The following is a 14,508-nucleotide window of genomic DNA, read 5'->3' as shown; positions in this document are numbered from 1 at the left end:
AGAGCCATTGCATTTCCTCAATGTCTGTTTGGCAGCTATCATATCTCCTCAGTGCCTGTTTGAGATCCATTGTACCTTCTCGGTGTCTGGTTGAGAGCCATTGTATCTCCTCAGTGCTTGTTTGAGAGCTATCATACCTCCACGGTGTTTCTTTGAGAGCCATTCTGCAGGACTGGATGTGGACAACCTGCTGATCTATACAATATACAATATGTTCCCTTCATATCTGCAGTTCCTTTCATCACTTCACCTCCATCTCCCTTGTGACTCAACCTTTCCACCTTGCAGGAGTAGGAGAGGCCATTCTGCCCCTCAAGTCTGTTACATCAGAACCTGAGAGCTGCAGTGAAGGATGTACTAATAAACTATTTAGAAATAATAACAGAAATAAGCAGCACCACTGTGGATATATACACTGGGATATGATGTTTGACTAATCTACAGTGGTTGTTAAGGGTGTGATTGGAAGAATAGTTACAAGGGAGTCAATAGTTGTGGAGCAACAAATTCTACTGGAGTAACTCAGCAGATCAGGCAGCATCTATAGAGAGAGGTGAACAGCTGGTGCTTTTGGGACAAGACCCTTCATCAGGACTTGCTGATGGTGGTGTTTTCACATTTTCAGAAGGCTTACAATAAGGTTCTACAAAAGAAGAGAGGGTTTGAATACAGGAGTAAAGATGTCTTGTTTAATTATACGGGGCCATGGGGAGACCACACCTGTAATGTTGTGTATAGTTTTGGTCTGTTTATCGAATACAGGGTACACTTGTCATGGGTGAGTGCAACATTACTGACGATCTCTCTGGTCCCTCAACACCAATTCTTTACTCAGAGAGCACAGCAGCACCCCTGCTTCCTGAGGAGAGTGAGGCGAACAAGGTGAGCAAGGCTCCCCCCGCCATTCTCACTACATCCTACCAGAGCACAGAGAATGTCCTGAATGGTTGCATCAGCATCTGGAAAGGGAATTCCAATGCATCGGATCACAAGACCCTGCAATGGATAGTGAGGACTGCTGAAAACGCCATCCTGCACAGGGCAGCTTTCATCTTTTATTGCTGCTTGTTCACACATTTATACCATTGTTTGCTTTCTTATAATAGTAGCAGTAGCATTGAACTATCTTACATACACACACCTCACACTTTATGCCACTCAGAGACTTGTGCTAATATTATTCTGTGACCGTTACATGCTGGGTTGTAACTACATATACGGTGTGTGAATATATGCACTTCATACGTGTTGCTATAACTTAACCAGACTGGATCCTGAGATGGCAGCTTTACCCTATTAAAAAAATTGACTAGACTATGTTCTCTTCAGGTTAGAAGAAAGGAAAGCAATCTCAGGATTAAGTTATACAGCTCGACAGGCTGGATGCGGGGGTTGATGTTTCTTTGGCTGGCGAATCTAGAACTAATACTCAGTCTCAGTATAAGAGGTAGCTGATTTAGAACTGAAATGATACTTCTTTAGACAGAAATTGCTGAATCAGTCTGCTCTGGAGAGCTGTGGATGACTAGCCACTGAATTCATTTAAAGATTGATTTCTGGATATTAAGGAAATTAAGTGACAGAGGGACAGTGCAGAAAAATTAAGCCAGGATCAATCACAAACTCAAGCCAACTTGAAAATAGTCATAGTCATAGTCATAGTCATACTTTATTGATCCCGAGGGAAATTGATTTTCATTACAGTTGCCCCAACCAAGAATAGAGTATAAATATAGCAATATAAAACCATAAATAATTAAATAGTAATATGTAAATTATGGCAGGAAATAAGTCCAGGACCAGCCTTTTGGTTCAGGGTGTCTGATCCTCCAAGGGAGGAGTTGTAAAGTTTGATGGCCACAGGCAGGAATGACTTCCTATGACGCTCTGTGCTGCATCTCGGTGGAATGAGTCTCTGGCTGAATGTATTCCTGTGCCCAACCAGTACATTATGTAGTGGATGGGAGACATTGACCAAGATGGCATGCAACTTGGACAGCATCCTCTTTTCAGACACCACCCTCAGAGAGTCCAGTTCCATCCCCACAACATCACTGGCCTTACGAATGAGTTTGTTGATTCTGTTGGTGTCTGCTACCCTCAGCCTGCTGCCCCAGCACACAACAGCAAACATGATAGCACTGGCCACCACAGACTCGTAGAACATCCTCAGCATCGTCCGGCAGATGTTAAAGGACCTCATTCTCCTCAGGAAATAGAGACGGCTCTGACCCTTCTTGTAGACAGCCTCAGTGTTCTTTGACCACTGAGATCTAACATCAAAAACTGCTCTTCCTCGTGTTCTTAGGGTAACAGAAGAGATTAAGGGAGATTAAAATTAAGATTAACTTTATTTGTCACATGTGCGTATTAATTTATAGCAAAATGTGTCTTTTGCATCGAATTAAATCAGCGAAGACTATTCTGGGCTTCTCACTAGGTTTCCGGCACCAACATGGCATGCTCAGAACTCACTAATCCTAACCGGTACGCCTTTGGAATGAGGGTGGAAACTGAAGCACCCACATGAATACGGGGACAACGTGCGAACTCCTGACAGCGTCATCATAGTGTTCCACTAACCCCTGCGCTCCTGTGCCGCCATTCACGGCTCCCTGAGCCTGTTACGCAGCATCAGGAGCCCTCAAGCTGTGATGCAAGAAGAAAGACACTCATCCGCTCGAGGTAATGTTGAGCATTGTTTTGGATTTCACCAGTGATGCCTTCCATCACTGCTGATAACTGAGGGTAAACTGACGGGACACCAGTTCACTTGCCCTAGGAGTTTGGTAATTGGGCTATTGTTATCACATGTACCAATAGGTTTCAATAGGTACATTTAATGTCAGAGAAATGTATACAAAATACATCCTGAAATTCTTTTTCTTCGCAGACATCCACGAAAACAGAGAATGAATGACAGTTAAATGTTAGAACCCCAAAGACCCCAACAATTCCCTCCACCCACGCACGAGCAACAAGGCAACAACCCCCCCTCACCCTGCCAGCAAAAAAGCATCAGCACCCCCCACTGAGCACTCAGACGTGCAGCAAGGCATCAATAAAGACACAGACTTGCAGTACCCCAAAGACTGCTCGTTCACCTGGTATTGGACATACCACAGGCTCGCTCTCTCCCTAATAAGGGAAAAAGGGGTGTCTCCGTTTGACAGCGAGAGGGGAGACATAACAAAACAACTCGCAGATTTATGGTGTTAAAAGCCTGTTGCATTGCTTTTTCTGAGCTCTGTGTCTCTGGGCACACAGCCAACAGCAAGCTGGCTGCTTCTGATCGTCCCTGTTCTCCTGCAATGCATCAGGCAGCACCAGCCTGGAATCCGCCCGCTTCCAGACCCATGAAAATCCAGATAAGGTAGATAGAGAGTCTAATAGCCAATCTTTACCTTTCAAATAATCTGATCAACTCAGACATACCCAGGCTAGTTGTTAGATGCAAGTGCCGTGACAGTGTAATGGCTTGGCTACAAGCCAGCTAGTTCTGGAGAGCAAGTTTTCAGTTCAACAAACCACAGCGGGGTACATTCAAAGAAACAGCTGCTAATCCCAAAAACCGTGAACGTCACCCATTACTTTACAGGTGTGGTTTGCAGAGCCAGTTGAGCCTTTTAGCTTGCTGGGAGGGTTACTCTGAACCCTCTGAAGATGGTAATTTGTGAGGACACAGGTAGAGGCACTAACTCTGCACTAATTAGTAGTTTATTAGTCATGTACATGTTTGTGGGGGGGTTATACTTTTCATTGCCTCAGTAAAATAAACTAATGTGACACTCCCTCAGGGATTGTCTGAGGGTCAGATCTTTGTACTGGGTGATTTTCTCATCAATGGAAGTGTATAAGCTGCGTCAGAAACTGCAAGGACCATAGGATGTGGCTAGTGGTATCATTTCTGTAGATGGGTTCCGATCACTAAGAATAAGTGGTTTCAGTAGGAGTCAGATGTGAATACATCAACTCCATTATCTCAGCCCATGACTTCCCTTCCCAAATTCACCCCAGGACTATCTTAAATCCTAACTCCTTGCTGCGGAGGCCAATCCTCAGTCTCGACATTGTCCATCTATTACTCAATGTCCATTTCTTGCTTTTGTAAGTGTTGGGACAAAATGTTTGGTAAGTCAATAACATCCTTGGTTTTGATTGGAGAAGGTTTTTCAGTTGTTACTTTATGGATTCTATGTAAGAGACTTTTGGGACCAATGTTTCCAAATCAAGTTAACTTTATTATGATTGCACAAGTACGGTGAGTCAAAGGAACTAGGAAAAACTTACTTGGAGCAGCATCACAGGCCCAGAGATTCAGAAAACAATACTCAGAACATCAATTATACATAGATTATACAAGACTAAAGGGAAAAAGACAGCACAAAACATTAACTTTTAGTTTGTTTGGAGAGTTATCCTGAATCTGCTCAAGATGGTTATTTGTAAGGACACAGGTAGGAGCACTAACTCTGTACTAATTAGTACTTTACTGGTAATGTAAATGTTTGGGAGGGTTTGTACTTTGCATTGTTTCAGTAAAAAAAAGTATAATTAATATGGAACTCCCTCAGGGATTGTCTGAGGGTCAGATTTATTGCACTGGATGATTTTCTCATCAACGAAATTTTTGAAAATAAGTAAGGACTGTTCAGCGGCTCAAGATTCTGAAAAGATGTCATCAGCCTGAAAAGTTTCTTTCTCTGCAGGTGCTGCCTGATCTACTGGGTGTTTCTGAGATATTTTGATTTTATTTTAATTAAAGGGAGGTTTCACAGTGGAGGGTTAACATTGCTTATTTTCTGTAACCTTCACACCAAGTCTCTCTCCTTGGGCAGAGCTGTATGATTTATCACCTGAAGAACACGTCGTCTTACCTGCCAGTGATCTGCTGCATGGAGTCTGCCCGTACAGTGCTCATGGCAGCACAGCAGGTAAGTAAAATTCAGCCAGAGGTCAGGCCACTCTTGGAGTAAAGTTAAGTTGTTAGGAAGTTACTGGAGGGAATTCTGAGGGACAACCTACCATCACTTGGGTAGTCAAGACCTGCTCAGGAATGGTCAGTATGGATTTGTGTGTAAGAGATCATGTCTGATAAATCTTTTGGAGCTTTTTGAAGAGGTAACTATGGGAGATATGAAGGTAGGGCAGTGGATTTTGTCTAAGTGGACTTTGACAAGGTCCTGCACGGCAAACTGATCTGGAAGGTTAGGTCACATGGGATTCAGGGAGAGCTAGCAAGGTGGATTCAGACTTGGCGTAAAGAAGGTGATTGTGGAAGGTCAATTCCCCAATTGGAGGTCTGTAACTATTGGGGGTCAGTACTTGGATGTCTGTTATCTTTATTTATGTAAATGATTTGGAGACAAATGTACATGGCATTATTGTCAAGTTGGCTGGTGATGCAAAATCAAAGGCTCTTGTTGATAGTGCAGTGGGTTACAATGCATTGCAAAGAGATCTTGATCTATTGGGGAGATGGGCTGAGGAACGAAAAATGGATTTCAGTTTAGGAAGTGTGTGAGGTGATGCGTTTTGGACATTCAAACTAGGGTAGGACTTTTACAGTGAATGGCTGGGCACTGTTGAGTGTCGTGGATCAGAGAGACCAGCGAGAACAAGTGCACAGTTCACCGAAAGCAGCCATGAAGACAGGCAGGGTAGTGAAGAAGGTGTTTAGGACACTGGCCTACATCAGCCAGGGCATCAAATTTAGGAATAGGCTCCATATGTTGCAGTTATATAAGTTATTGGTGAGACTGCAACTGCAGAATTGTGTACAGTTTTGGTCACCCTATCATAGGAGAGATTTGTTTGTTTGTTTTATCGACTACACAAAAGCACCTGATAAAGTGAAGCACAATAAGTTACTTGACATATTACAGAAAACTCAAGATCTAGATTCGAAAGACCTCCGCCTCATCAGAAATCTGTACTGGGAACAAACTGCCACTGTAAGAATAGATGGAGAAGTGAGTCAGTTTATGAAAATCAAGAGAGGCGTTAGACAAGGGTGTGTTTTCTCCCCTGATTTGTTTAATGTATACAGTGAAACAATATTACAAAAAATAAGAGACATCTTGGGAATCAAAGTTGGCGGTGAAAACATCAATAATTTCAGATATGCAGATGACACTGTGTTAATTGCAAGTACAGAGGAAGAACTATAAAACTTAATTGATATAGTTGTTGAAGAAAGTGCAAAAATGGGTCCATCTATCAATTGCAAAAAGACAGAGTGTATGTTGATATCCAAAAAGAAGGAGAATCCTATCTGCAGGCTGAGAATAAACGGGGAAGACATAAAACAAGTACAGAACTTTTGCTACTTAGGAAGCTGGGTAACATCAGATGGCAGGTGTGACATGGACATCAAAAGAAGAATAGGGATGGCAAAAGACACCTTTATGAGAATGAAGAGTATACTGACCAACACTAAACTAGGCATGACAACCCGCCTCAGAGCACTGAAATGTTACGTTTATCCAGTTATGTTATATGGCTCAGAATGTTGGACAATATCTAGTAACATGAGGAAACGAGTTGAAGCAGCAGAGATATGGTATTTGAGGAGGATGCAAAGAATATCATGGATGAAACGAATACCTAACGAGGATGTCATGAACAGAGCAAACACAAAAAGAGAAATAATGTATGAGATCATGAAAAGGTAACGTAACTTCATTGGACATGTGATTAGGAAAGAGGAGTTAGAATGCACAGTAATTATGGGAAAGATTGAAGGGAAGAAAGCAAGAGGAAGGCAAAGACAAATGATGATGGAGACAGCAGCCAGAGAACTGGAAATGAATACCAATGAGTTGATCCACTTGACCTGAAACAGGAGTGTGTGGGCCATGGCAGTCAAAGCTCAAACTGGGCATGGCACCTGATGATGATGATTGTCAAGTTAGAGAGGGTGTAAAGAGATTTACGAGGATGCTGCCTGGACGAGAGGGCCTGAGATATAGGGAGAGGTTGGAGCATAGCTGAAAGAGGGGTGATCTCATAGAAGTTTGTAAAATCATGAGGGTATGGATAAAAGTTGGCAGCCATAGTGCTTTCTCCAGGGTTGGGGAGTCCAAAACTACAAGGCACACATACAAGATTAGAAGGGAGAGATTTAAAAGAGACTGAGATGAGGAGGAACGTCTTTAGCCAGAGATCGGTGAATCTGTGGAATTCATTGCTACAGACAGCCATGGAGGCCAAATCACTGGGTATATTTAAAGCAAAGGCTGATAAATTCATGTTGGGTGGTGGGGTGAAGATAAATTTCTACCAAAGGAGGTGTGAGGCACTCCTTCTCTCTGCTAGCCTGCAGGTCACCCTTGGGCAAGGTGCAGCACCTGCTCAGCCCCCAATCAGGGACACGTGAAGCCCTGGGAGCAGGTGGTGGATGGTCGTATGAGCAGCCGGTGCACATCACAAGTCCTGGTTATGTGACCACTGACGGCAGGAGACAATCTCTGAAGAGTATTGAAAATGGTTGGGGGGGGGGGTCACCCGTTTTGTAAAGACACTGCCCAGAAGAAGGTAATGGTAAACTACTTACATCAAAAAAAATGCCAAGAACAATCATGGTCATGAGAAGACTGTGAGCACCCACATCATTCAACACAGCACAAAATGAACAAGTGGAAAATTCTTAATCAGTAAAGACGTCAAAGGTAATGGGCTGAAGGCAGGAGAATGGGGTTGACAGGGATAATAAAGCAGTCATGATAGATTGGTGGAACAGACTCGATGGGCCAAATAGCCTAATTCTGCTCCTATGTCTTATGCAGATGGACAAGGTGCAGACATTTGTTGCTTTAAGGTAGTCATGGGTGGTCCGACACTGGCCGAAGTGTCAAGTAGCACAGAGACAACGTCTGTGGCCCTGGAGACCCTCTGGTTGCTGATCCCACGCTTATCATTCATGGAACGGGCCAAGTGTTTGCCAGGAGGAGTGAGCTGATTAAACGAGAGGCCGTCACCGCAGCAGAATATTGTATGTCCCAGTGAGCCACATGCGCTTACTTCTGAGGAATAATTTTTCTTCCAGTGCCTACAAGAGCACGCGCCGTCCATGAGCTGGGAGATCATCAGTGACTGTGTCGACGAAGACCTGGGCTGTCGGCTGATGTATCAGAATGCTCAGAGGACCAGTGAACTGGAACCACCGCACAACTACGTCCCTTGGATCTTGATCAATGGGGTGAGGAGTTCTGAAAAGCTGGTAATAAATCCCTCAGTGTAAGGCCAGTAGAAACATTCCATACTTTATTATTTAGGCAGAACAAGTAACAATTTGCAATATTTTGGAAAAGATTTAAATTTTTCCCCCTCCCCTGATTACAAAGTAATTTGAGGTGCCACATTCCCACAACTGCTGATACTTACGCTAAAAGGCTTGTTTCGTCTAGTTTCCACGATCCAGCATTTTGAGTCAAACAAGGGGCACTTTCAACCTTTTAAAGAAACACTCACTCTCCTAACCTCTTTAGCGAACTGCAGCAGGCCAGGTGAAGGATTGGAAAGCCACAGGTTTTCCTGACAGGTATGTGGGGTTCATTAATGATTACATGAATAAGTCACGAACCCATGTAAAGCAAAGAATTACAAAATAAGCAAATTCTCTGGTGCTGCTGATCTGTAAAAAGTAGAACGTCCTTGTCCTGAAGACCCTGCTCTCTTCCAGATGCTGTTGTAACCAGGTCCTATCTCATTTTCTGACCACCCACAAGTACATTACATTATGGATTTCTGCCCTTATTTTAACTAGCGATAGTTGCACATTTTCGTGTGAAGACTTGTTTTTAAAATGTCTTATTGTCATATTTTCCCCAGGCCATTCAGCCCATCAAGTCTGTGCTGGGCTAAATCCTATCAGCCTAATCCCCCTGCACCCCACCCATTTAGTTTCCTATGAAATGAATTTACAGTGTCACTGTTCCTGGTGGGTTTAATTCATAGCTTACTTGAACACGCATAATCTACCAGACCCACCCAAGAAGACATCTAAATTTTCCAACCCCTCCATTGCCCATTTTTGTAGTCTCCTTCAGCCTGACAACCCCTAGAGTAGGGTTCCCAACCTTTTTTATGCCATTAACCAAGAGGTCCCTGGATCCCTGCCCTAGAGAGGTCTATCCTCCCTACTTCTCTCTTGTTCCCTGGATGAAGTCATTCTGCTGTTGGCATCTTCAGTTACCCATCCCCTAAACTCTGCAGTTACCTCTCTAAACCCTTCTCCTTAAAACCTTCTCCTTCGACTTCCATTGTACATCTGTCCCAATATCTCCAAGTGTGGCTTACATTCACTTCTGTTTGACAATCACAAAAAGAACCTTTTGCTGTGTTAAAGGTGCTAAGTAAATACAAGTTGTCATGACAATCACCACTCAAGTGGGATTAGTGTTGTGACAGAATTGACTGATCCCCTATCTGAAGATGGAATAAGCTGTTATGTTCAAGGCCTGCTGTGCCAGTTACAGGGCAGATTTTCAATCATTGGTAGAGCCAACAGGAGGCCTGGTCAGTGTTGAGGGCCACCTCTTGCTAGTGGAAGGGTGAGGGGCCTGGTATAGTGGCTGAACAACTCAAAGTTGCCCTTAACTCCCATCCAGCCTATTGACTTTCTTGGGCAGTGTCCTTTGCCAGGAAGGGACCAAGCACACAAACAATTTTCACAATGAAGTCGTTAAGGAATTATTTGCTCTGGCCCTCTGGACTCTCATTTGCAACTGAGCAGAGTGTACAATTAGTTTTCTAGACTCCTGCCCCAGTCATCCCACACATTGAGGAACATCTCATTTGGTGGAGATTTGATAATGTTTAAAGCTGACAGAAAAGTCCCTTGGGGGGAAATCTACTGCCTAATCTTGTCAAAGAGGAATTTCCCTCAAGCATTCATTTGGTATTTTCTGTCTTTTTTTTAATCATCTGAGTAAAGTGGCTTGTGTGAAATGGGTGACTGAAGTCTCTTTACTCAGGAGCACTCTGAGGACATGCAGCACCATGCGGAGACTGACCTCTTGGACCTAGTCTGTAGGACCTACACAGTGAGTAAAAGTCAAATTTCATCCAGAATTTAGGACTGAATAAAACAATTAAATAATTATTAGTTATGAACCAGTCTACAAACACACAATCCAGTGAACATCTGCAGAGAAAATCCCACAAACATGGTGGGTGTGGTTTTCCAGCAGTTAGGGTCAGCTAAGTTTGGGCCCCATGTCTAAGGAAAGATGAACTGGTCCTGGAGAGGATCCAGAGGAGCTTCGCAAGAATGATCACAGGAATGAAGGGCAATGTATGAGATGTATCTGACGTCTCCCTGCCTGTCACATGTCTTTGATGGATAAGGGGTGAACTCATTGAAACCTACCAGATTCTAAAAGGCCTGGGTAGAGCATACGCAGAGAGCATGTTCCCTCTCTGACAGTGGTGTCTGAAAAGAGGATGCTGTCCAAGTTGCATACCATCTTGGACAATGTCTCCCATCCACTACATAATGTACTGGTTGGGCACAGGAGTACATTCAGCCAGAGACTCATCCTACTGAGGTGCAACACTGAGCGTCATAGGAAGTCATTCCTGCCTGTGGCCAGCAAACTTTATAACCCCTCCCTTGGAGGGTCAGACACCCTGAGCCAATAGGCTGGTCCTGGACTTATTTCCTGGCATTTACATATTACTATTTAATTATTTATGGTTTTATATTGCTTTATTTATACTCTATTCTTGGTTGGTGCAACTGTAATGAAAACCAATTTCCCTCGGGATCAATAAAGTATGTCTATGACTATGACTATAGTAGGAGAGGCAAGGATCTGAAGGATAAAAGGACATGCTTTTAAACTGAGAGAAGAAGGGATCTCTTCAGCCAGAGGGTGGTGAATCTGTGGAACTTGTTGCCAAAGGGGGCTGCGGAGGCCAAGTCATTGGGTGCATTTAAGGCAGAGATTGATAGGTTTTGATTGGTAAGGCAGTTTGGGGTAATGAGGAGAAAGTGAGAGAATGACTTTCAGCCATGATTGAATGATGGAGAAAACTTGATGGGACAAATGCCCTAATTCAGTTGTTTTATCTTATGGTCTTATGGAATTGCTTGGCAAATCAGACATTAGATGTCGAGGGAGAAAACATCTGATGATCTTTCAAAACAGATCTATGATCTTTTAAACCACTTCTTTATTTTGTACTTCAATTTTTCATTATTTATAGCTTTTTAAATTACAGGTTGTATTCCCCTGGCTCAAACGTAGACAATTAGGGACTAAAATTGCTATTCTTCAGTTGTACATAAAGTGGATTACATTTCATATAAAACACATTGGTAGGTAGAATCAAGAACAAAATGACAATTACTTTAAATACTCAGATGGTTTAAGACTTGGGAATAAAACTATAACTGGACATGATCTACTTCACTGGGAAAAGTTCCTCTGGAATGAGGTTTCCTTCTCTGCAATGGACTCAACAACTTTCTCATCACGACCTGATGCCCAAAAGAACCACAAACCTGCTTGTCTAGGTAGACCCATTGTTTCTGCTTGTTCCTGCCCCACTGAACTTATATCTGCATACCTCGACTCAGTTTTATTCCCCCGGTTCAGTCCTTCCCTACCTACATCCATTCACTTCACACACTCTTGATCTTTTCAATGATTTTAAGTTCCCTGGCTCCCGATCATCTTATCTTCACTATGGATATCCAGTCCCTATATACCTCCATCCACCACCAAGAAGGCCTCAAAGCTCTCCATTTCTTTCTGGACACCAGACCCAACCAGTTCTTCTCCATCACCACTCTCCTCCGTCTGGCGGAACTTGTCCTCACCCTTAATAATTTCTCCTTTGACTCGTCCCACTTCCTTCAAACAAAAGGTGTAGCCAGGGGCACTCACACGGGTTCCAGTTATACCTGCCTGTTTGTCGGCTATGTGGAACAGTCTATGTTCCAAGCCTACACTGGTATCACTCCCTACTTTCCTACGCTGCATCGACGACTGCATTGGTGCTGCTTCCTGTACCCATGCAGAGCTCGTCAACTTCATCAACTTTGCCTCCATCTTCCACCCTGCCTTCAAATTTACACCTTTCTCCCCTTTCTTGATCTCAATGTCTGTGGAGACAACTTATCTACTGATGTCTATTAGAAACCCACTAATTTTCACAGCTACCCGAACTAAACCTCTTCCCATCCTGTAGATGCCAACCCCTTTCTCTCAATTCCTCTGTCTCCATCACATCTGGTCTCAGGATGAGGCTTTTCATTCCAGAACTAAAGAGATGTCCTTCATTTCAAAGAAGGGGCCCTCCTCCCCACTTTCTGCTTTCCACAGGGATCACTCCCCCTGCAATTCCCTTGTCCATTTGTCCTTCCAACTGATCTCCCTCCTGGCACTCATCCTTGTAAGCGGAACAATTGCTACACCTGCCCCTACACCTCCTCCCTCACCACCATTCAGGGCTCCAAACAGTCATTCCAGGTGAGGCAACACTTCACCTGTGAGTCTGTTGGGGTCATCTGCTGTATCCGCTGCTCCCAGCGTGGCTTCCTGTATATCGGTGAGACCCAACACAGATTGGGAGACCACTTTGCTGAGCACTTACACTCCATCCGCCAGAAAAAGTAGAATCTCCCAGTGGCCACCCATTCTAATTCCACTTCCCAATCCATTCTGACATGTCAGTCCACAGCCTCCTCTACTATTGCGATGAGCCCACACTCAGGTTTAAGGAGCCACACCTTATACTCCGTCTGGGTAGTGTCCAACCTGATGGCATGAACATTAACTACTGAAACTTCCGGTAACACCCCTGCCCCCTCTCCTTCACCATTCTCATTTCCCTCTCTCACCTTATCTCCTTACCTGCCCATCACCTCCCTCTGGTGCTCCTCACCCTTTTCTTTCTTACATGGCCTTCTGTCCTCTCCTATCAGATTCCCCCTTCTCCTGCCCTGTATCCCTTTCAGCAATCATCCTCCCAGCTCTTTTCTTCCCCCGCCCCGTTTTTCCTATTATTTTGTGGATCTTCCTCTCCTCCCCCAAATTCCTTGCTCTGACTCCTCATCTTTTTTCCCCAGTCCTGGTCGACTGTACTCTTTCCAATAGATGCTGCCTGGCCTGCTGAGTTCCTCCAACATTTTGTGTGTGCTGCTTGGGTTTTCAGCATCTACAGATTTTCTGTTGCATGTGATTGCCCAAAAGCAATGCTACTGTCTCTCCTGAGGAACCAAAGCTCTAACAAGCGACAAGTGTCTTACCTTTTGTTTTGCTACGACTGTTGAATTTTCTTTATGGTGATAAAGATATGTCCATAAGACATCAGTGTAGAATTAGGCCATCCAGTCTTCTCTGTCATTCCATTGTTCGATCCTGGATCCCTTTCAACCTCATACACCTGCCTTCTCTCCATATCCTTTGATGCCCTGACCGATCAGGAAACTATCAACTTCCACCTTAAATATACCTATGGACTTGGCCTCCACCGCAGTCTGTGGCAGAGCATTCCACAGATTTACTACGCTCCGGCTAAAAAAATTTCTCCTTACCTCTGTTCTAAGAGATCACCCCTCAATTTTGAGACTGGGTACCCCCACCATCGAAAACACCCTTTCCACATCCACCCCATCTAGTCCTTTCAATATTCGATAGATATCAATGAGATCCCCATGCTTTCTTCTAAATTCCAGTGAGTACAGGCCCAAAGCTGCCAAACGCTCCTCATTTATTAACCCCTTCATTCTCAAAATCATCCTCCTGAACCTCCTCTGGACTCCCGCCAATGACAACACATCCTTTCTGAGATATGGGGCCCAAAACATCAAAAGGTCAGTGAAAACATCAAGATTTTGGTTGAGGTTTTATACTTAAACTTTCTTTGAAATAATATTTTCCAGTGCCCTAGATTGCCTATTCAGGTGAGGAATGAGCTCTGAAACCTCCTCTGAATGCACTGGGATTTCCTTTGACCAAGAAACATGATTGATTGGAATAATGCTGTGAAAGACAGCACACAGACTTCTAAATTGTGTTTTGGTGAGTTCTGTTAATTGCTTTGCTCTCATGTTCTGTGTTCAACAGGGTCCCCCACCGATGGTTTGTGATCAAAGTGTCAACACCAAACACTCAAAGCTCGAAACATAGCTGTCCTGCCAAGTGGGAAGCTTTAATTAATAAACTTCGCTCTATCTTCCACCATTTTGTTACTCTTTTCAGATGTTATACTATGTTCTGTGTATCTGATTTTGAAGATGGAAACTATTAAATCAGAAGGAATCTTTATGATTCAGATTGTCCGATTTTTGTTTTTTTTCTAATATCTTCTTTATTCTGTAACCAAATTAAATAGGATTTTACAAGTGTTTTCCTATAGCCAGTTATTTTTTGCACATACGGGATAAAGAATAAAACGATTTCTGAGGTTGGAATTTGTGACAGCAGAGACTTGATTGGACTTTCCCAGTCCCTCGGCCATGATCCCATAACCACTGAGAGGGAGATGATGCATTGT

General features: G+C 43.6%; 1 protein-coding gene across 1 annotated transcript; it reads left to right on the top strand.

Annotated features, from left to right (window-relative positions):
* The first annotated feature begins 4,810 nt into the window (after nucleotides 1-4,810).
* LOC140188323 (gamma-interferon-inducible lysosomal thiol reductase-like) lies at nucleotides 4,811-14,207 on the top strand. Its single transcript, XM_072244456.1, has 4 exons — nucleotides 4,811-4,934; nucleotides 8,048-8,200; nucleotides 9,978-10,046; nucleotides 14,079-14,207. Exons 1-4 carry the CDS (start codon nucleotides 4,845-4,847, stop codon nucleotides 14,139-14,141), a joined length of 375 nt encoding a protein of 124 aa, XP_072100557.1. The 5' UTR covers nucleotides 4,811-4,844; the 3' UTR covers nucleotides 14,142-14,207.
* The last annotated feature ends 301 nt before the right edge of the window (nucleotides 14,208-14,508 follow it).

This window comes from Mobula birostris, chromosome 26 (genome assembly GCF_030028105.1).
Source record: "Mobula birostris isolate sMobBir1 chromosome 26, sMobBir1.hap1, whole genome shotgun sequence".
Classification (NCBI taxonomy): domain Eukaryota; kingdom Metazoa; phylum Chordata; class Chondrichthyes; order Myliobatiformes; family Myliobatidae; genus Mobula; species Mobula birostris.
Note: the sequence above shows the minus strand (reverse complement) of the source record. Positions and strands in the feature narration are given on the sequence as shown.